The sequence below is a fragment of the Salvelinus fontinalis genome, unplaced genomic scaffold, assembly GCF_029448725.1.
Source record: "Salvelinus fontinalis isolate EN_2023a unplaced genomic scaffold, ASM2944872v1 scaffold_0128, whole genome shotgun sequence".
In the NCBI taxonomy this organism is placed as follows: Eukaryota; Metazoa; Chordata; class Actinopteri; order Salmoniformes; family Salmonidae; genus Salvelinus; species Salvelinus fontinalis.
Window position 1 is genome coordinate 297916 of NW_026600337.1, and position 23065 is coordinate 320980.

The window sequence follows — 23065 nt, forward strand, 5'->3', positions numbered from 1 at the left end:
AGTGATGACTATTACAATACAAGCGATAATACACTGTACTGTAAAGAAAATGACAATCCAAAATTGACATGTTGTATTTCATTTTGACCGTTCATAATGCAGGTCAACCCAGTTAATAACAGTCTTGTCCTTTTATACCAGCTCTACATGCAAAGGAGCCTAACACACCACCCCTCTCTGTAAAAAGTGGACTGTTTGTCTCAGAGTCAGTTGGAGTAGAGAAGAGCAGCTCCCACCAGTTCAGCTTCAACACAAGCCATGTAACCTGCATCTCTGCTGCTGCTCCTGCTGGCAGCTGCTTCCTGTGAGTCTCTCAGGGTTTGGGGGAAGGAATGGGTTGAGGCTCAATAAAATATATTAAGAAAATATTATTTTAACAATATCCTTATCGGTCACACTTAACTGTCCTATTTAGCAAACAGATGTGTACTGTGGTGGTCTCGAACTCAGCCAGCCAAGTGTAATGGTTGTAAAGCCTGGAGAGTCTCTGAGCATCACCTGTAAGGTCTCTGGGTATTCTGTTAGTGACAGCAGCACAAGCTTTGCCACAGGTTGGGTTCGAAAGCCTGCAGGGAAATCAATGGAGTGGATTTCACATATATGGGATGATGGAGATATCTACATAAATTATGCACTGAATAACATGTTCAGCATTTCAAGAGATGCTTCCAGCAACTCTGTGTCTTTACAAGGGCAGAGCCTGCAACCTGAAGACACAGCTGTGTATTACTGTGTTTGCTACCCTCCACAGTGATACAAACCAGCACCAGACCTGAACAAATTCCCAGATACCCATGTGAGAATGATGCAAGCACAACATAATATACAGCTCCACAACAAGATATCAACATATTTAAGACTAACGCTCAGTCCCAAAAATTGTCAAATTATAATTTAATAAGTTAACCTTACCAAAAGCGTTAAAACCATGCATAACTTTTGTCCCTGTGTTGCTGATCTTGAACACATCGACCTAAAGCCATTATATATAGTAAACGCATCATACTAAAGCCATTATAGTCAACACATCTCATAAGTAGAATCTGAACTACAGAGAGAAGAACAAAGGACAGAGAGGAGAGAGAATATAGGAATAGAGCAGATTTCTTCCTGTCAGGATATTTAATCCTCTAGAGGGCGGTCTATGCAAAGTCTCCATCCCGTTTATCCCTTTATAATCACACACAGCCCTGGCCTTCTCATTATAGACAGTGTGGATTGATTCGGTAGCAAGCACTGCATATAACCTGACTATCACTGAACAATGAGGACTGTCTGGAGTTTAGAACTCATGGTGGTCTCTGTAAAAAGTAAGTTACAATATTCTGTGTTCACTAGAATGAATGTTCCATCATCTTCAGTAATTTTTCAGAAAGTTATGTATATAGACATGTTTAAAGACATCACTGTTCATGTGTATGAATGTTTGCATTCTAAAGTTTTGGGTATTTCATTTCCACAGGTGTTCAGGGTCAGACACTAACTGAATCTGGACCAGTGGTTAAAAAGCCTCAGGATTCCCACAAACTGACCTGTACATATAACGGGTTTGGTGGAAACATTGATGCAGCTTGGATCAGACAGGCTCCTGGGAAAGGACTGGAGTGGGTGTCCTATATTAGCAGTGGTAGTAGTTACATCCACTATTCCCAGTCTGTTCAGGGTCGGTTCACCATCTCCAGAGACAACAGCATGAAGCAGGTGTATCTCCAGATGAACAGTCTGAAGACTGAAGACTCTGCTGTTTATTATTGTGCACGACAGCCACAGTGACACAGGAGGCTGCAGTGCTGCACAAAAACTGATTAACATTGATCTTAGTATGAACGTTTCTAAAAGACTCAATGCAACACCATTTGCATCAACTACACACACTGGTAGACACATGAAATACTCTCATAGACAGATCAGATTTTCAATTAAATCTAAAATGATAAACCATGAAAACATATAAAAACACATACCTGCCATTTTTGGATAAAAAATATGAAGAAAAAGTCATAAAAGTAATCATGTGAATCAAAATTAAATATAATATCTGATGGCAAACTATAGTACAACTCCCCATCCATCCCCCCAGCCAGCACTTAGACTGTAATGGGTTAATAGGCTTCATGATATGCCACACTTGTAATATGTCAGGTGGTAGCCTAGTGGTTAGAGTGTTGGACTAGTAACCGAAAGGTTGCAAGATCAAATCCCAGAGCTGACAAGTTACAAATCTGTTGTTCTGAACTAGGCTGTCATTGAAAATGAGAATTTGCTCTTAACTGACTTGCAAAGTAATATAAAGGTTAAAAAAATATTGAGAAATGCGCACTAAAATTTGTGCAAAAAAACCTGAGAGAAATAAGCTTTTTTGTACTTATGGAACATTTCTTTTATGGGATCTTTTATTTCAGCTCATGAAACATGGGACCAACACTTTACATGTTGTGTTTATATATTTGTTCAGTGTAGATCCTTGAGTGACACCAATAATTGGTATATTCAAGTATTATATACGAATAATAATTATATATCCAGTACCAGTCAAAAGTTTGGACACACCTACTATTTCAAGGGTTTGGCTTTATTTTTGTACAATTTTCTACATTAAAACTATGAAATAAAACATATGGAATCATGTAGTAACCAAAAAAGTGTTATACATATCAAAATATGATTTATTATTGAGATTCTTCAAAGTAACCACCCTCTTGGCATTCTCTCAACCAGCTTCATGAGGTAGTCAGCTGGAAACAATTTCAATTAACAGGTGTGCCTTGTTAAAAGTTAATTGTGGAATTTATTTTCTTCTTAATGCTTTTGAGCCAATCAGTTGTGTTGTGACGTGGTAGGGGTGTTATACAGAAAATAGCCCTATTTGGAAGAAGACCAAGTCCAAATTATGGCAAGAACAGCTCAAAAAGAAAAGATAAATGACATCCATCATTACTTTAAGACATGAAGGTCAGTCAACACGAAAATGTCAAGAACTTTTAAAGATTCTTAAAGTGCAGTCACAAAAATCAGCAAGCGCTATGATGAAACTGGCTCTCATGAGGACCGCCACAGGAAAGGAAGACCCAGAGTTACCTCTGCTGCAGAGGATAAGTTCATTAGAGTTAACTGCACCTCAGATTGCAGCCCAAATAAATGATTCACAGAGTTCAAGTAAGGGACACATCTCAACATCAACTGTTCAGAAAAGACTGCGTAATTCAGGCCTGCGTGGTCAAATTGCTGCAAAGAAACCAATACTAGAGGACTCCAATAAGAAGAAAAGACTTGCTTGGGCCAAGAAACACGAGCAATGGAAATTAGACTGGTGGAAATATGTCCTTTGGTCTGATGAGTCCAAATTTGAGATTTTTTTTGTTCCAACCGCTGTGTCTTTGTGAGACGCAGAGTTGGTGAACGGATGATCTCCTCATGTGTGGTTCCCACCATGAAGCATGGAGGAGGAGGTTTAAATGGTGTGGGGATGCTTTGCTGGTGACACAGTCTGTGATATATTTAGAATTCTAGGCACACTTAACCAGCATGGCTACAGTACCACATCATTCTGCAGCGATACACGATCCCAACTGATTTGCGCTTAGTGTGACTGTCATTTGTTTTTCAACAGGACAATGACCCAACACACCTCCAGACTGTGTAAGGTCAATTTGACCAAGAAGGAAAGTGATGGAGTGCTGCATCAGAATACCTGGTCTCCACAATCATCAGACCTCAACCCAATTGAGATGGTTTGGGATGATTTGGACTGCAGATTGAAGGAAAAGCAGCCAACAAGTGCTCAGCATTTGTGGGAACACCTTCAAGACTGTTGGAAAAGCTTTCCAGGTGATGCTGGTTGAGAGAATGCCAACACTTTTTTGGTTACTAGATTATTTTTTGTGTTATTTCATAGTTTTGATGTCTTCACTATTATTATACACTGTAGAAAATAGTACAAAATAAAGACAAACCCTTGAATGAGTAAGTGTGTCCAAACTTTTGACTGGTACCTTATATAATTTCAAAATTATCTGAGAAGAACAACATTGGCAGGGCAATTCAAGCATAGCCAATATGCAGTGATAATGTGTGATAATGTTTTGGGCCAATACCCTACTGCAGCCTTTCTTAAATTATCAGTCATGACCTAAAGTGTTATTGGTGGGTCGTGAAGTGTCATAGTAAAAGTATAATTTATTTCATTAATTACTGGAATTGATTTGGCCAAGTGCAACTGTTCAGTGCCCTCTCAGCTTATCAGCCTTGTCTGCATTAACAGTATTAGTTCATGCGAGACCTGCATTAACTAATACTGAACAATGAGGACTCTATAGTTTAATACTTATGTTGGTGTTCATTCACGGTATGTGTGTGAGTCTGTTGTGTCCACTAGAATCATTCTCAAACAGGCTTTTTCAAATAGTTTTAATTGTAACCATTTTAACTCAATAACAACAGATTTATGTCCTACAGATTAATAAAATGGGATGTGTTCAAACTTCAAAGTAATGTTTTTATGTGATAGTGTTAAACATTGTCATTTTGAATTTTCACAGGTTTTCAGTGCCAAACACTGACTGAGTCTGAACCAGTTGCTAAAATGTCTGGAGAATCCCACAAACTGACCTGTACATATTCTGGAATCTCAACGAGCTCTGACTAACTGGATCAGAAAGGCTTCTGGTAAATGGTTGGAATGGATAGCTTGTATTTCTGGTCCAAGTGGTAGTAGCATCTACTACTCCCAGTCAGTTCAGGGTCGGTTCACCATCTCCAGAGACAATAGCAAGCAGCAGCTGTATCTCCAGATGAACAGTCTGAACACTGAAGACTCTGCTGTTTATTATTGTGCCAGAGACACAGTGACACAGGAGGCTACAGAACTGTACAAAAACTGACCAAGCCGATATTTTACTGTGAAAAAGTGAGACAATTCTGAGCTCCAGTGTCTGTCAATATCAATCCCATGACCACACCAACACTATAGGATTGAGTAGACACATCCTACTGTAAATTATAACCCAAATATAAAAAAAATATATATAACTTGAAAAGCATAACATATTCCTGACAACCTGTCAACATAACAGTATGAAAATCCTCTTGAAACTTTAACAGAAAACTTTACAGCCTTTCAAAGTCAGTTGACAAATGACTACTCCAAAAGGTTTAATCATTTATGCAGTCATTCAGTCAAATAAATAATCAATCTCTAGCAGCTAAACCCTTTTTTGGTAAAATCTTTCAATTTGGGGAACTTATTTGCATGAAACCAAATGTCAAATTTCAGCAAACAGAATTAAGTTTTAATGTCACGTGCACAAGTACAGTGAAATGCCTTTCTTGCAAGCTCCAAACCCAACAATGCAGTGATCAATATCAATGTAGCACAAAAAAGAACATAAGGTAGAACAAAAACACACAATAAATAAAAAGAAGAAAGTAAGAAGCTATATACAGTGTCACTTCCAATCCCATTTACAATGTGCATTGATACTGGAGTAATGGATGTAGATGTATAGAGGTAAGGGAACAAGGCATCATGATATATGATAAACAGAGTAGTGCCAGCGTAAGTGATGATTGTATGTGAGTGTGTGTGCATGTGTGTAGAGTCAGTATAAATGTGTGTGAATGTTATGTGTGTGTTTAAGTGTTAGTGTGTGTGAGTGTGTAGAGTCCTATGAGTGTGCATAGAGACAGTGCAAAAATAAAAATGTAATACAAGGGTCAACTCAGATAGTCCCATGTAGCCATTCTGTTAGCTATTTAGCAGTCTTATTGCTTGGGGATAGAAGCTGTTCAAGGCTGTTGGTGTCAGACTTGATGCACCGGAAGCAGAGAGAACAGTCTATGGCTTAGCTGGTTGGAGTCTAACAATTTTTCGGGGCCTTCCTTCCACACCGCCTGATATAGAGGTCCTGGATGACAGGGATGTCTGGCCCCAGTAAAATACTGGGCTGTCCGCACCATCCTCTGTAGAGCCATGCGATTGAGGGTGATGCTGTTGCCATACCAAGCAGTGATGCAGCCAATCAAAATGCTCTCAATGGTGAAGCTCTAGAACATTTTTGAGGATTTGAGGGCCCATGCCAAACCTTTTCAACTTCTTGAGGGGGAGAAGGCGCTGTTGCACCTTCTTCACGACTGTGCTCATGTGAGTGGACCATTTTAAGTCCTTAGTGATTTGGACACAGAGGACCTTGAATTAGTATAATTAAGCAATAAGGCCAGAGGGGGTGTGGTATATGTCCTGGATACAGCCCTTCCTGTGGTATACTGCCAATATACCACAAACACCTGAGGTGCCTTATTGCTATTATAAACTAGTTACCAATGTAATTAGAACAGTAAAAATACATGTTTTGTCATACCCATGGTATATGGTCTGATGTAGCATGGCTTTCAGCCAATCAGCATTCAGGGCTCGAACCAACCAGTTTATAATATTAAATATAGAACCATGAAAGTCATTAATGTCAAAGAGTAATGGAACAAGTATAGATGGAACAAGTTTATTGTATTAATGCGAATAGATTCTGTCATCCTGTGCTTTTCTGAGAAACAATGCTGCCAATATCAACACTGAAAGAACATCTCTCCATCTCAGTCTCTATTTCATCCTCTAGGGGTCAGTCTATGCAAAGTCTACCTACCTCCATCTCTTTATAATCAGACACTCAGCTCTGGCCTTCTCATTATAGGAAGCTTGGACTGACATTAACAACACATCCTCCACTAACTATCACTTATTAATGGAACTGATGACTGTCTGGAGTTTAGTTGTCATGGTGATGTCTATACACTGTAAGTAAAGCCCTATACAGTACATCATTGTGACTGAAGAATGTCTGAGTATTTGTATTTGTATTCATTAAGGATCCCCATTAGTTCCTGCCAAGGCAGCAGCTACTCTTCCTGGGGTCCAAACACATTAAGGCACTTGCATTACACTTACAACTAAAGATAAACAGTACATAATATAACATTATTACACCACTACATATCTACAATACAAATAGTATAATACCCCGATACAACAATATTACAGTGTACGTGTGTGTAGAGTGTGTGTGCTAGCATGCGTGTGTGTATGCCTGTGTCTGTACCTGTGTGTGTATCTCTTCACAGTCCCTGCTGTTCCATAAGATGTTTTTTATCTGTTTTTTAAATCGGATTCTACTGCTTGCATCAGTTGCCTGATGTGGAATAGAGTTGCATGTATGGCTCTATGTATCACTCTGCACCTCCCATAGTCTGTTCTTGACTTGGGGACTGTGAAGAGACCTCTGGTGGCATGTCTTGTGGGGTATACATGTGTGTCCGAGCTGTGTGCTAGTAGTTTAAATAGATACCTCTGTGCATTCAGCATGTCAACACTTCTTACAAAAACAAGTAGTGGTGAAGTCAATCTCTCCTCCACTTTGAGCCATGAGAGATTGACATGCATATCATTAATGTTAGCTCTCCGTGTACATTTAAGGGCCAGCCATGCACCCTGTTCCCATTGTAATTTTCCTCTAGGTTCCTCATTCTTCAACTCAAAATTTGTGTAAATGCCATATCTTCAACTGAATGTTCTTGTTTTGCAGGTGTTGTTGTGATATCAGACTGGATCAGTCACATTCTCATGTGAAAAGACGAGGAGATACTGTTAAATCTCTGAGTTTACAATGGCAAGGTTCTTCATGCACTGCATAAGGCAGAAACCAGGCAAAACTCTGAAGTGGATTGGGAGCGTTGACTCTGGTTAAACAGATGTTCCAGACTACTCATACTAAGGATAGTTCACCCTGAATGAGGACTTCTCCACAAGCACACAGCTCTTAGAGGCCAAGAGTCTGGGATCAGAGGACTCTGCTGTTTATTATTGTGTTTGACAGACACACTGATTGAAGCTGGTGGAGCAGCTGTATAAAAACCACCCTAACAACATGGATAGGTGGTGTATTACTTTCTTTGTGTCACACTAGAATAATACTGAGGTTCATTTCTGTAAATAATACAACAATATCACAAAGCACTACACAATAAAAGACATCTAACATTCAAACTACACAATCAAACTATCGCTTGCCCAGTCTTGTCACACAAACAAGTAATTGTCAAAGTATCCAGAACATGTTCCCCATCTCTGAGTTTTCTATTTAATCTCTTTGTGATCTTCCCACCCAGTGAGGAGGAGTCAATGCAAAACTCTGGCCTCTTCCATCACTACTTATCTCACTGCAGAGTGGAAGAGAGGGGCTGAAGCTTTGAATACTAGACTGAGTGATAGACACTGACAATAGTCAAAAGTGTTTAACAAAGATTACATAATAGGGCTACTGCTAATGGTTATAGGACTGTCAGGTAAACACTTTGTTTTTACTTTCAACAGATGGTTGTGTGTACTTAAAAGCTCTTCTTCAAGTTTGAAATACTCTCTTTTTATCAACAGATGTTCATGGTCAGAGGCTGATTCAGTCTGGACCAGTAGTTAAAAAGCCTGAAGAACCACACAAACTGACCTGCACAGCCTCTGATTTAGACATGAATAACTACTGGATGTCTTGGATCAGACAGGCTCCTGGGAAAGGACTCGAGTGGGTTGCAACTATTACCCATGACAGCAGAAGCACTTACTACCCCCAGTCTGTTCAGGGTCGGTTCACCATCTCCAGAGACAATAGCATGAAACAGGTGTATCTCCAGATGAACAGTCTGAACACTGAAGACTCTGCTGTTTATTATTGTGCCAGAGACACAGGAGGCTGCAGGGCTGTACATAAACTGATCAAGCACTTCTCTCACTAAAGTAGTCTTAATGGTATGTAAGACAAACGATAAACTGAGGATCCAGCATAAGTGTATTCACAGCATACCATTCCTCATCAAGCTCAATGAAGCTTAAACCACTCTGGCCATGTTAGTCAGTAAATATAATCTTGATGACAGTTTATTTACATTCACTTGTATATCAGTCTAATCCAATCAGGAGTTTGAATTACTGATAGGAATTAATGTCCTCATTGAGCATAATGAAATGTAAACAGGGAATTTTGATAGCAGATTTTTACTGTTATATGAAAAGAGTAATAGGCCATGTACTATATATACTGTATCTTTGGTGGACACCGATAGTTAGATTATCTCCATCTGTGCATCAATGATAACGAGTATAATAACATACTGTACACCACGAGCAGAACAGAACCATTCATAATGCTGCACAATGCATTCCATAAGAAATAATTGTATTACTACGATAAAAAGTATGTTCTACTCAACATGTCACATTGGTACTAGTAATTTACTAACTGTACTTCTGCATTAATCCTAAATCTCAGACTTTGATGCAAATCAATTCCCCTATTTGTACAGTATATGTAGAAGGGTCTGTCTCTCCTTCACCTAGTTGGAGTAAATAAGTATTGTTCCCATCAGTTCAGCTTCCACACAAACCATGTTCCCTGCATCTCTGATTCTGCTGCTTGCACCTGCCTCCTGTTTATTTTTTAAATAAATATTACTATAACACAATCAAGCTTCATCAACTTATCATGTACCTGATGTTAGACCATTTTCAAATATCTCAATCCCCCCACAGGTGTGCACGGTATTGTTGACCCAGAACTCAGCAGCCAAGCTCAATGGTTGTAAAGCCAAGAGAGTCTTGGAGCATCACCTGTAAGGTATCTGGGTATTCTATCTGTGATGAGAGCTATACCACAGACTGGATTAGGCATCCTGTAGGTAAAGCTATATAATGGTTCAGATGGAGACTCCAAGGGTTCCTTGAAAAGCAGGTTCAGCATCTCCAAAGATGGTTCCAACAACATAGTGACTGTAGAAGGGCAGAGAATTCAAACTGAAGACACAGCTGTGTATTACTGTGTCAGATATAATGACACACAGTGGTGTGAAGCAAGCATGACCTGTACAAAAACAACAAAGATGTCTGTCACATGAAACCATCGTTCCCTAAGGATTACCCAGTTCACATTGTCACAGTCAAAATAGACACTTCCTGGGAATGAGATAAACTGTTTGAAAAGCTTTCTACATAATTAGAATCATGTATCTGCAATCATATTTTAACCATGAATAACAGACATGTGCATGTAAGTACAAAATTGTTTCATGTTTATAAGCAGGTTATAAGTAGATTTTTTAATTAAGCGATACAAAGTTTGTTCTTTGTTAAATTAGTGATAAAGATTGTGAACATCCAAACCATTCATAATGATGCTGACTAAAGAACAACTATTAAAGGTTAAACCATTCATAATGAATCTGACTAAATAATAACTATTAAAGGTTAAACCATTCACAATGAATCTGACTAAATAACAACTATTAAAGGTTAAACCATTCATAATGATGCTGACTAAATAACAACTATTAAGGTTAAACCATTCATAATGATGCTGACTAAATAACAACTATTAAGGTTAAACCATTCATAATGATGCTGACTAAATAACAACTATTAAGGTTAAACCATTCATAATGATGCTGACTAAATAACAACTATTAAGGTTAAACCATTCATAATGATGCTGACTAAATAACAACTATTAAGGTTAAACCATTCATAATGATGCTGACTAAATAACAACTATTAAAGGTTAAACCATTCATAATGATGCTGACTAAATAACAACTATTAAAGGTTAAACCATTCATAATGATGCTGACTAAATAACAACTATTAAAGGTTAAACCATTCATAATGATGCTGACCACATAACAACTAGTAAAGGTTAAACCATTCATACTGATACTGACTAAATAACAACTATTAAAGGTTAAACCATTCATGCTAATGCTGAATAAATAACAATTATGTTGAGTTAGGTGAAAATTAAAACATTATTATAAGAAAGGCTTATTGTAAGAAAGGTATATAGCAGTTATAAAGAATTGTAATAGCAAGATTTAGGTAAAATGTTCTAATTCAAAATAATAAATACATTTTCTATAATATATATTACATAACAGTTTCCTGAAGGTAAACAATATCATAAAATATTCTAAGAAATAATAGATATGTGTATTATCACCTATCCACAACCATCTGAATGTGTTGCTGTCCTCAAAGAGCAGGTGTGTGGTGCTGGTGGGAGGTTTTTGTTATGGTGTGTATCACTGTGACTATACGGGGGCCACAGTGATATTACGCCATACAAAAACCCCTTTGCTCCTGTATGGACACATCAACACTGAACAGGTCAAATAATCACCCCCCAGGACAATGGTACCAATGTAACCCTGATGAATCCTCACCATAAACAGGATTTTGGCCATAGCCATGATATTTGGTTTTATACTGCAACACTTAAATCCATACATTTGCAAACAACTGTTACAAAACTGACAATGGATACACCTTTTGTCAGAAACAATAATCCACCAAATCATAGATGAATATGATACTGTAAGAGTCTTTAGTATTGTTATATTATATTGTATTATGGATGGTTTTATGTTTCTTATACCTCACTGAGAGCAGTCATATGGAATCCCTATGGAGATGTGAAGGAGGTGTTTTTGTGCTGGGGTATATCACTGTGATATGGGCTGGGGGGCACAGTGAAATGAGGCTGTACAGAAACCTCAGAGACAAAACCTGCATTATATCTGCCTGAGGATTGGGACAATGGGGAGAAACCATACAATATTCTTCCAATGATCGTCTGATATTGATATAACGCCATTGTAAATTGTTTTACATTTTTAAAAAGTATATTTTGATGGAGTGATGTCATGACATGGACCTGAGCATAATTTTTTTTAAATGTATACAAAACGGAATTCACAACATCTGTCCTTAAGGAATCAGGTGTATGATAGTATTACGATATTGCATTATATTTTATTCCGTTGGATTCAGAATCGTGACTTTAAAGCTGCCTATTGAAGTGCAGGGTTTTTGTACAGGCAGTGAATGGAGACATAGCACTGTGATGCTTTTGACTACTGGGGAAAAGGGACACAAGTCACCGTCTCAACAGGTAAGCAAACTTAAATGTATGATATCCATCGAATGTTTAATTTTCCCATTCTATTTTGAGTGTAGAAAGAACATATTTTTGTCTTTTGCATTTTTCAGATGCAAAATGTCCTTGAATAGACCTGTTCATAGTCCACTAAAGAAATGGTTTACATCAATTTGCTTATTTCCTTGAAAGTCAAATAGTTCCTCAAATTCTAGGTTCTGCTGTTGTAGAATGATGCAGAAATGTGTTTCCTAAAGTCTTATAAATAGAAAACCATTCCTTCCTCAGAATTTTTTTTACAGTCTACGAGAAAATGTTATATATTGTGGAAATACATTGTTGACCAAGTGTGACTCTGTGACAATGTAGTATCTATTTAGATTTGTTTTTACAAACCAATGTACTTTGAAGTTATCAAGATTAGTTGAAACCGATTGGTGTAAAGAGGGTAGTTTTTGTACTGCTTGGCATATGCCCTTGTCACACTGTGTATGGATACTTTGACTATTGGGGGAAAGGAACAATGGTCACAGTATCATCAGGTAAGCCATTGTTTTTGTGTGTTTTTTTCATGCAATCAAATTGTTGTAGTTTGAAGATAAATCATTGTTTTATGGAGAAAAGTAGACATTACTACTTGGATAACGTTGTTTGTGTAGCACACCTAGGTAAAGCAGTATATTGTTTGTTCATCTGTCCACATACGTCTTTCACTTTTTGCGATTGATGTTTATTTAGTGGATTATGTAGGCTTTGCTTTAGGTCAAAAATGACCATGTGAAAATGAAAATGTAGGCTATTCATATGGGAGTCAAACACATAACCTGACTATAGGTATAATAATAAGAGTTCATCTTAGCCTGTATTGAATTGAGAGTTAATTGGCATCACCTTAATCCATATAAATGATTTATTTAAAAGGTTTTATTATAGAAACAGTATGTTTTATTTTACAGTTCTGTTTTCACTGGTAAATGTGTCTACAATTGAATGTGTTAATGTGTTTTTAATTGTTCCTTTCTGTATTATGCCTTTTCTAAAATGTTTATTCTATTCTACTGAGCCACTTACTTTATGTTCCTATTCTTATCTTTTAGTATTTCTTCTTGTTGTAGCATTGTTGAGAAGGAACCTGAAAGTAAGGTTTTTGTAGATGGTGTATTTGTATCCTGTACACTAATAAAACTAGAAACGTAGTGGTAGTTACACATCAAAGAATACAAGACAACCAACTACATGGAACTAAATGGTGCCTTATAGTGCCAGATTAAATGAACAAGTAGTTCTCAGGTTATAACTGTGTAATGACCATTTTACCATGGTAATTCCTAGTAGTTACCTGGTCATTTTGTACATTCAAATCAAGTGTTACCTTTCTTTCTTTCTTTCTTGCAGCAGCCACAGCCACCCCTACTCTATTTCCTCTTATGAACTGTGGAACCGCTTCTAACAATGTCTACAGCATCGGTTGTCTCGCTACCGGCTTTTCACCTTCCTCACTCACATTCAAGTGGAAAAATGCCAGCGGGAGTCCGCTGTCGGACTTCATCCAGTACCCGGCAGTCCAGAGTGGGGGAGCCTACACAGGAGTCAGTCAGCTCCGTGTGGCTAAGAATGACTGGGAAAACTCAAAGTCTTTCATTTGTTCTGTAGAACATCCTGGAGGTGGAAAGACAGCAGTCATCCATAAACCAGGTAAGATGTGGTCATTATATTGTATTTTTTTATGAAGTTGGTTCTATTTTTCTAAAGATTGCATTTTAATGTTTGTGATGTAAACTATTTCTCTTTAGAAAACCTGATTATAAAATAATACTTGGTGTTTACCCTGGATGTCTTATTTCAATAAGGGGTTAAATTAACATGCAGACATTTTTTTTAACCTCCCGCTACACAGTCCCAAAGTCTCCAACAGTATCTTTGCTGTCGGGGCCCATTGGCACCACCCAGTACCTGATGTGTATGATTGAAGATTTCACCCCCAATAAAGTCACTGTCACCTGGAAGAAGAATGACATGGAGGTGGAGGGCCAGATCACTACTGTAGGCAAACAGCCGTCAGGCCTCTACTCAGGCAGCAGTCTGCTGAAGGTCATCAACACTGACTGGAACAACAAGGTCAAGTACAGCTGTGTGGTGCAGCACCAGGGACCACCCACCATCAAGACAATCTCCAAAACAGGTCTGTACATATGAGAAGACTGTACTACAATAGATGTCATGCTCACATACAGTATGTCTATTATTTAGTGTAGTTCCTCATCAGGAACATTAACATGTCCTGCTTTCCCACTGCTGCTCTCCCTTTCAGAACCACTGACGGTGACTCTGAACCCACCGCGTGTGAGAGATGTGTTCTTGGACAACAAAGCAGTGCTGGACTGTGTCATCAGTGGTACAGACCAGGACACAGTGTCTGGTACCACTATCACCTGGCAGGTCGACAGACAGGAACAAACAGATCACATCGATCTGAAACCTATTGAATCAAAGGGCAACCTGAACAGCAGGGTCAGTACTCTGACCATAGACCAGACGAAGTGGACCAAAGTGAAGACAGTCCAGTGTTCTGCCAAGAAGAGTGGTGAAGACAAACCGGCCATTCAGGTCATCAGCTTCACCAAAGGTAGTAGGTCACTGAGACATCTCAATGTGATTGTGAAAAGTGGTCACATACTCCAGGTTCTGGAGAGGGAGACACAGGATGTGCAGACTTTTGCTCCAGCCCAGCGCTAACACACCTGAGTGAGCAAATCAACTAATCATTAACTAATCATCACCTTTGCTTAGTTGAATCAGGTGTGTTAGTGCTGGACTAGAACAGAAACCTGCACACCCCCGTGTTGCTCCAGAACCAGGGTTAAGGACCACTAGGTTGATTTTAAACTGATTTCCACATACTGGTTTTCATATGTACCTCCATGTACATGAGTGTAATGTTTCTCCTTCAAATCAATCCTCTTGCAGGTGAAGCCCCTTCAGTGTCCGTCCACCTTCTCCCAGAGGAAGACACCAGGGAGGAGGAGACTGTGACTCTGGTGTGCCTGGTGATCTGCCCGTCTCTCTGTGACGTCTACATCATGTGGCAGGTGAACAGCAGCCAGTACCAGGAGGGGGTCACCAGTCCTCCTCAGAAAACCCCGGAAGGCACCCACTCTGTCACCAGCGTCTTCACCACCACCAAGGATAAGTGGGAGACAAACGTACTTTTCACATGCGCCGTCAAGCACGCCGGCTCGGACAACAGCACCGCACCTAAAGAGAGGAGTGTGTCGAAGTCCATGGGTAACTCATGTGAAGACAAACTATATTAATCTGTGTGTGTTGTGTTGTTGTGTCTCCTTATTGACTCCTCTGTGGGTCAGAATAGCCAATTACCAGGTTTGTGCTCTGCTGTCCTCAAAGATGTCATTCATTGTTGTCCTTGTTGAGTTAAAGTTAACATGTTAGTGTTGTCATTGTTTTGTTGACTGTAACCATATTGTCTAATGTGATATTGTCCAGTCTACTGTGTTAAAAGATATATGTCCTATTGCACAGACTTGTGTTGCCATTGTTGTCCTTTGTCATTGTTTAATGTGTCTTCCTAATGTGGAGACTGGCTAATAAACAATACCGCATATGAGATCACATGGTTTGGTGTTCATATATCAATTACTTCAAGTCTTAGAAAAATAATCTGGTCTATTCATCATAAAAAACAGAATGAAGACAATTGTTTGGCATGAAAATACACACCAGTAATGAATAGCCTACATAGTAGTACTATGCTTCCAGTCAGGTGGTCATGGATGTACTATTTAGTGTATAGGTGTAGCTTGATATAATGTGAGTGGATGTGCATGTTAATAATAGGCCAAGATATGAGTCTGCACAGATCAGTTTAAGGTGTTATCTGTGGGTTGATGTGTGTGTCTGTGTGTGTACATATCATTTGAACTCAAGTAGCTGTATTTGTTAGAATATAATAAAGACTAATACAATACAGGTTTACAATACACAGACAAACATGAACACACAGACACAAATGAACACACACAAACACACACACAAACACACACACACACACACGCAGAAACAAGTGTATGTCCGTTCCTCACCACCTGTCTCCCTCCCTGTTCTCAGCGAACATCCTACAGACTGAGCCTGAGGCGGGATTCGCTCTGAGCTGCACGGACAACGATGAGGATGATTTCAGCAGCCTGTGGTCCACCACCTCCTCCTTCATCATCCTCTTCCTTCTCTCTCTCACCTACAGCACAGTACTCAGCCTGGTCAAGGTACTGACACCACTTATTTCATGTACTTGTAGACTTCTGATGAAGGCCATTGGCAGCTGAAACGTCATGATTTTAAATAAAACAATTATGTATCAAGTGTTTAATTGAACACAAGCATTTTGCTACACCAGCAATAACATCTGCTAAATATGTGTATGTGACCAATACAATTTGATTTGATTTGATTGTGAGCGCTAGTTGCTCATTTCCCTTTCATGATTATATACACAGAGGAGAGATGAGAAACTTCCAAATATGATTATATACACAGAGGAGAGATGAGACACTTCCAAATATGATTATATACACAGAGGAGAGATGAGAAACCTCCAAATATGATTATATACACAGAGGAGAGATGAGACACTTCCAAATATGATTATATACACAGAGGAGAGATGAGAAACTTCCAAATATGATTATATACACAGAGGAGAGATGAGAAACTTCCAAATATGATTATATACACAGAGGAGAGATGAGAAACCTCCAAATATGATTATATACACAGAGGAGAGATGAGAAACTTCCAAATATGATTATATACACAGAGGAGAGATGAGAAACTTCCAAATATGATTATGTACACAGAGGAGAAATGAGAAACTTCCAAATATGATTATATAAACAGAGGAGAGATGAGAAACTTCCAAATATGATGTATTAAACAGAGGAGAGATGAGAAACTTCCAAATATGATTATATACACAGAGGAGAGATGAGAAACTTCAAATATGATTATGTACACAGAGGAGAGATGAGAAACTTCCAAATATGATTATATACACAGAGGAGAGATGAGAAACTTCAAATATGATTATATACACAGAGGAGAGATGAGAAACTTCCAAATATGATTATGTACACAGAGGAGAGATGAGAAACTTCCAAATATGATTATATACACAGAGGAGAGATGAGAAACTTCCAAATTTGATTATGTACACAGAGGAGAGATGAGAAACTTCAAAATATGATTATGTACACAGAGGAGAGATGAGAAACTTCCAAATATGATTATGTACACAGAGGAGAGATGAGAAACTTCCAAATATGATTATGTACACAGAGGAGAGATGAGAAACTTCCAAATATGATTATGTACACAGAGGAGAGATGAGAAACTTCAAAATATGATTATGTACACAGAGGAGAGATGAGAAACTTCCAAATATGATTATGTACACAGAGGAGAGATGAGAAACTTCCAAATATGATTATGTACACAGAGGAGAGATGAGAAACTTCCAAATATGATTATGTACACAGAGGAGAGATGAGAAACTTCCAAATATGATTATGTACACAGAGGAGAGATGAGAAACTTCCAAATATGATTATATACACAGAGGAGAGATGAGAAACTTCCAAATATGATTATGTACACAGAGGAGAGATGAGAAACTTCCAAATATGATTATGTACACAGAGGAGAGATGAGAAACTTCCAAATATGATTATGTACACAGAGGAGAGATGAGAAACTTCCAAATATGATTATGTACACAGAGGAGAGATGAGAAACTTCCAAATATGATTATGTACACAGAGGAGAGATGAGAAACTTCCAAATATGATTATATACACAGAGGAGAGATGAGAAACTTCCAAATATGATTATATACACAGAGGAGGGATGAAAAACTTCCAAATATGATTATATGCACAGAGGAGAGATGAGAAACTTCCAAATATGATTATATACACAGAGGAGGGATGAGAAACTTCCAAATATGATTATATACACAGAGGAGAGATGAGAAACTTCCAAATATGATTATATACACAGAGGAGAGATGAGAAACTTCCAAATATGATTATATAAACAGAGGAGGGATGAAAAACTTCCAAATATGATTATATACACAGAGGAGAGATGAGAAACTTCCAAATATGAATATATACACAGAGGAGAGATGAGAAACTTCCAAATATGATTATATACACAGAGGAGAGATGAGAAACTTCCAAATATGATTATATACACAGAGGAGAGATGAGAAACTTCCAAATATGATTATATACACAGAGGAGGGATGAGAAACTTCCAAATATGATTATATACACAGAGGAGAGATGAGAAACTTCCAAATATGATTATATACACAGAGGAGAGATGAGAAACTTCCAAATATGATTATATACACAGAGGAGAGATGAGAAACTTCCAAATATGATTATATACACAGAGGAGAGATAAGAAACTCCTTGTGGGCCAAGGTAACCTACGTTGTTCCATTTTTCTCTCTGTTTATTGTAATAACCTGTATCTGTCTCTGCCTCTTTTCAGATGAAGCAGTGAAGAACACATGATGGACTGTAGAGATAGATGTGTCTAGATTAGAAAGAAAATGGTCTGCAATGGTTATGGCATAGTATTCTTCAGTAGTAATGTTACATATATATCCAATACATTATTGATTATGATTGATTAGTATTGTTGTTCTCAATATTATACAAGCATTGTGGTGATATGTTATTTTTCATTCATTGATTTATTTTGTACAGTATCTTTGAATATAAGTGTATACTGTGATGTCTGTGTGTCCTTTTTCACTTTAAGTTGTTGTCTTTTTTTTTTACATCCGCTGGATACTAATACTGGGACAAGGACACATCCTAAATACAAAGACATTACTGATTGGAATGTTTCTGCTTGGCAGAGTTATCTATGGAGCCAAATTACAGCTGTAGTCCCTCCCTGGACAGATTAAAACAACGTTAGATATCTGTAATATTCAACTAAGACTTCAACATTCTGTTAGCAGTTGATCTGAGGTGGTTTCTTGGTTCTCTAACTTGTCTAATAATAGTGTCATGCAAAAACAGTTTCCTCTCTCTCTATCCCCTTGATACCTGTGCCATACCTGTGGCACTGAAACTGTCCAGCAACCGCCAGGGCCACAAATACACTTCCTTGAAAGAAGAGAAACACTGCATGTACGATAGCAATGCACACACGCATGCACACAGAAATATACTGTAATTATAGTGAGCTACAAAAGTATTGGGACAGAGACACATTTTTGTGGATTTGGCTCTGGACTCCAGCACTTTGGATTTGAAATGATTCAATGACTATGAGGTTAAAATGCAGACTGTCAACATTAATACGAGGGAATTTTCATCTATATCTGTTGACACTTTTTAGAAATTACAGCACTTTCTATATATTGTCCCCCAATTTTACAAATCCACTTATTTTACAGTATGCGTATTAAAGTAGTCAAAAGTTTAGTATTTGGTCCCAAATTCCGAGCACACAATAATAATATAAAGCTTGTGAATCTACAAATTGGTTAGATGCATTTTTTCACAATTTCCAGCCAAATTACAGCTGTAGTCCCTCCCAGGACAGATTAAAACAATGTTAGATATCTGTAATATTCAACTAAGACTTCAACATTCTGTTATCAGTTGATCTGAGGTGGTTTCTTGGTTCTCTAACTTGTCTAATAATAGTGTCATGCAAAAACAGTTTCCTCTCTCTCTCTATCCCCTTGATACCACACCTGTGGCACTGAAACTGTCCAGCAACTGCCAGGGCCACAAATACACTTCCTTGAAAGAAGAGAAACACTGCATGTACGATAGCAATGCACACACGCATGCACACAGAAATATACTATAGAAATATACTGTCCCGTGTGGCTCAGTTGGTAGAGCATGGCGCTTGCAACGCCAGGGTTGTGGGTTCGATTCCCACAGGGGGCCAGTACAAAAAAAGTATGAATGTATGTACTTGTAAGTCGCTCTGGATAAGAGCGTCTGCTAAATGATGTAAATGTATATAGTGAGCTACAAAAGCATTGGGACAGGGACACATTTTTGTGGATTTGGCTCTGGACTCCAGCACTTTGGATTTGAAATGATTCAATGACTATGAGGTTAAAATGCAGACTGTCAACATTAATACGAGGGAATTTTCATCTATATCTGGTGACACTTTTTAGAAATTACAGCACTTTCTATATATTGTCCCCCAATTTTACAAATCCACTTATTATACAGTATGCGTATTAAAGTAATGAACAGCGAGGAGCAGCAGTGTACAAAACAAATGGGGGGGTGGTGTCAATGTAAGTAGTCCGGTGGCCATTTGATTAATTGTTCAGCAGTCTATTGGCTTGGGGGTAGAAGCTGTTAGTGAGCCTTTTGGTCACACCATGAAGGAAGTATTTTTTACTGTAATAAAAGACTGGCCCTCCTCTCTGCCACATTAAATACAATAAGTATTATTCAGAGAGAATGATGTTGAATAGTGCTGGAGATCAAACCAAATCAAAGTTTATTGTTCATGTATATGATTTGCAGGTGTTATGGCAACTTTGATTTGATCTCTAGTGCTATTCAATATCACTCTTTTTTAATATGGAAAATATTGAAAGAGTCTATCCTATGCAGCATTGTGTAATAAATGGTAAGACAATTTAAGAGATATTTAAGTGAACCTACAGGAGATAAGGTTAATAGCCCAGTGCCAGCTGTGGCCAACCTCCAGAGGGCGAGCTTGGCAAACTTACTTCCCTTCCCCCTCTGTAAATAAAGCAGCATGTTCCCAACTCATCATTCAACTCATACAATAGTTACTAGTTATATGACATTTCAGAAACCAGAATGATTTTGAACAGCTGTGGGATTGTTATTTTCACACTAGCATGCATATTGGGTGAGTATGAAGCCAGTACATTTTAACCAGAAAAGTTACATCTATTGAATGAATCATTTATACAATGGCCTCCGTAATGTTTACAGGACTTTGCTGTGATGAGATGGATCAGTCACCTTCTCAGATGAAAAGACCTGAAGACACTGTTAAATTGTCCAGTAAAAACTCTGGGTTTGATATGACAGACTACTACATGCACTGGATAAGGCAGAAACCAGGCAAAGCTCTGGAGTGGATTGGGAGAATTAACTCTGGTTCAACAGATGCTCCAGACTACTCAGAATCCCTGAAAGGCCAGTTCATCCTGACTGAGGACGTCCCTACAAGCACCCAGTTCTTAGAGGCCAAGAGTCTGAGTTCAGAGGACTCTGCTGTTTAATATTGTGCTCGAGAGGCACTGTGACTGAAATTGCTGGGGCAGTTGCACCAAAACCAGTCAAATCTACGCCACATATGCACACGCAATACCTCTGTGGCCCACCTAGGGGTCACTGCCCCTTCTTAGAATACCACTCTTCTACAGTATGACGTCCCAATACTGTACTATAATATGTAACACACTCCACATTCTTACAAATTCTCATTCATATTCCTGTAGTGCAAAGAACATTTATTTTACAACCTAAAGAGATGCTGCATAACTCACTCTAAGTTGTATTTTATTTGTATGATTCATCATGCTCATCTGTGCACACTGTCCGTCAGACACAATGGACTGTGAGAACGGATTGGCATTTCTTCATATACATTTGGATTATAAAATCTCACAAGATCAACTCTATTGGCTGAGGACAAATTAAGATAATTCATTGAATCATAGAGATTTGTGATGACTACAGGGAAATATGACAGGTACCTGATAGATGTATTGGTCTCTGGTGTGTGGAGAAGTTTTTATATGGGTGTGTGTCATCATGATAACTACAAGGGCACAGTGTTACACGCCATAACAAAAACCACTGTGGTGGAAAATGGCTAACTACTTCATCTCATATGCAATTAGAAGACGAGACATTTAAACAGCTACTCTAATTATTGGATTCTAAAAACAGAATAAATGTTTTAAATAAAAATATCTTTTACTTTAAATAAGAACTAAAAATGTACTTAATTACTGTCTATAAAACTGTACTCAGCAAGGTTCATTAATCCTTGTTATGGTCAAAATGCCTGACAGAGTAAAAGCTGAAAACCCAAACTAATAAAATAGTTATTAATAAGTAGCAAAACTTAATTTGACATTCTGTTCATCAGATCGAAATCAACAGATCATGTTATAGTTTTTGTGAAAAGCTGCACATGTTTATTCCATCTTTGGTCCTGTACAGAGTAGTGGGGGGTTTGTACAGGGTTAAACCACTGTGCCATTTAGCAGGTCACAATGATACAGCCATGGCCCTGTACAGAGTGGTGGGGGGTTTGTACAGGGTTAAACCACTGTGACATATAGCAGGTCACAATAATACAGCCATGGCCCTGTACATAGTGGTGGGGGGTTTGTACAGGGTTAAACCACTGTGCCATATAGCAGGTCACAATGATACAGCCATGGCCCTGTACAGAGTGGTGGGGGGTTTGTACAGGGTTAAACCACTGTGCCATATAGCAGGTCACAATAATACAGCCATGGCCCTGTACAGAGTGGTGGGGAGGTTTGTACAGGGTTAAACCACTGTGCCATATAGCAGGTCACAATAATACAGCCATGTCCCTGTACAGAGTGGTGGGGGGTTTGTACAGGGTTAAACCACTGTGCCATATAGCGGGTCACAATGATACAGTCCATGACAAAAACCTACCACCTCTACTAAGCACAGAGTGTGAGAGTGCTGACACCTAAGGAACACAGACATATACATTCTGATTGTCTATAGGCAGCTAACCTAAACGTGCTGGTACATTTATACACATGATCAACTCAAACAAATGTCCATACTCTATAGGCTTTCTTCAGAGAAAGAAATCTCATCATTAAAAACTTTAAAACAGACATACACTGGGGAACAACTATTTTCTGTACACTGTGAATCATGTGATCTAAAAATATGCTTGAATTGAACTTCAATGGTTGTTGTAAATGACAGGATTGGAAAAAACATTGTCCACATAGAGACATTGGAGGTTTCAGTGAGTTTAACTGAGGATTCTGTGGC

The 23065-nt window shown here is 38.3% G+C and overlaps 1 protein-coding gene across 1 annotated transcript; it reads left to right on the top strand.

Moving 5' to 3' along the window:
- The first annotated feature begins 1264 nt into the window (after window positions 1-1264).
- LOC129843392 (immunoglobulin gamma-1 heavy chain-like) lies at window positions 1265-18974 on the top strand. The gene is made up of 9 exons (XM_055912100.1): window positions 1265-1310; window positions 1463-1765; window positions 12452-12505; window positions 13359-13658; window positions 13861-14145; window positions 14275-14589; window positions 14931-15248; window positions 16089-16243; window positions 18534-18974. The coding sequence occupies exons 1-9, from the start codon at window positions 1265-1267 to the stop codon at window positions 18543-18545; spliced, it is 1788 nt and encodes a 595-aa protein (XP_055768075.1). The 3' UTR covers window positions 18546-18974.
- Window positions 18975-23065: the final 4091 nt, after the last annotated feature.

Excerpts from the sequence above, each read along its gene's own strand:
- LOC129843392 (XM_055912100.1), top strand. The coding sequence starts at position 1,265 with ATGAGGACTGTCTGGAGTTTAGAACTCATGGTGGTCTCTGTAAAAA. Across the intron at positions 12,506-13,358 it reads AATGGTCACAGTATCATCAG|CAGCCACAGCCACCCCTACT; the intron begins GTAAGCCATTGT and ends TCTTTCTTGCAG. Across the intron at positions 14,590-14,930 it reads GGTCATCAGCTTCACCAAAG|GTGAAGCCCCTTCAGTGTCC; the intron begins GTAGTAGGTCAC and ends ATCCTCTTGCAG.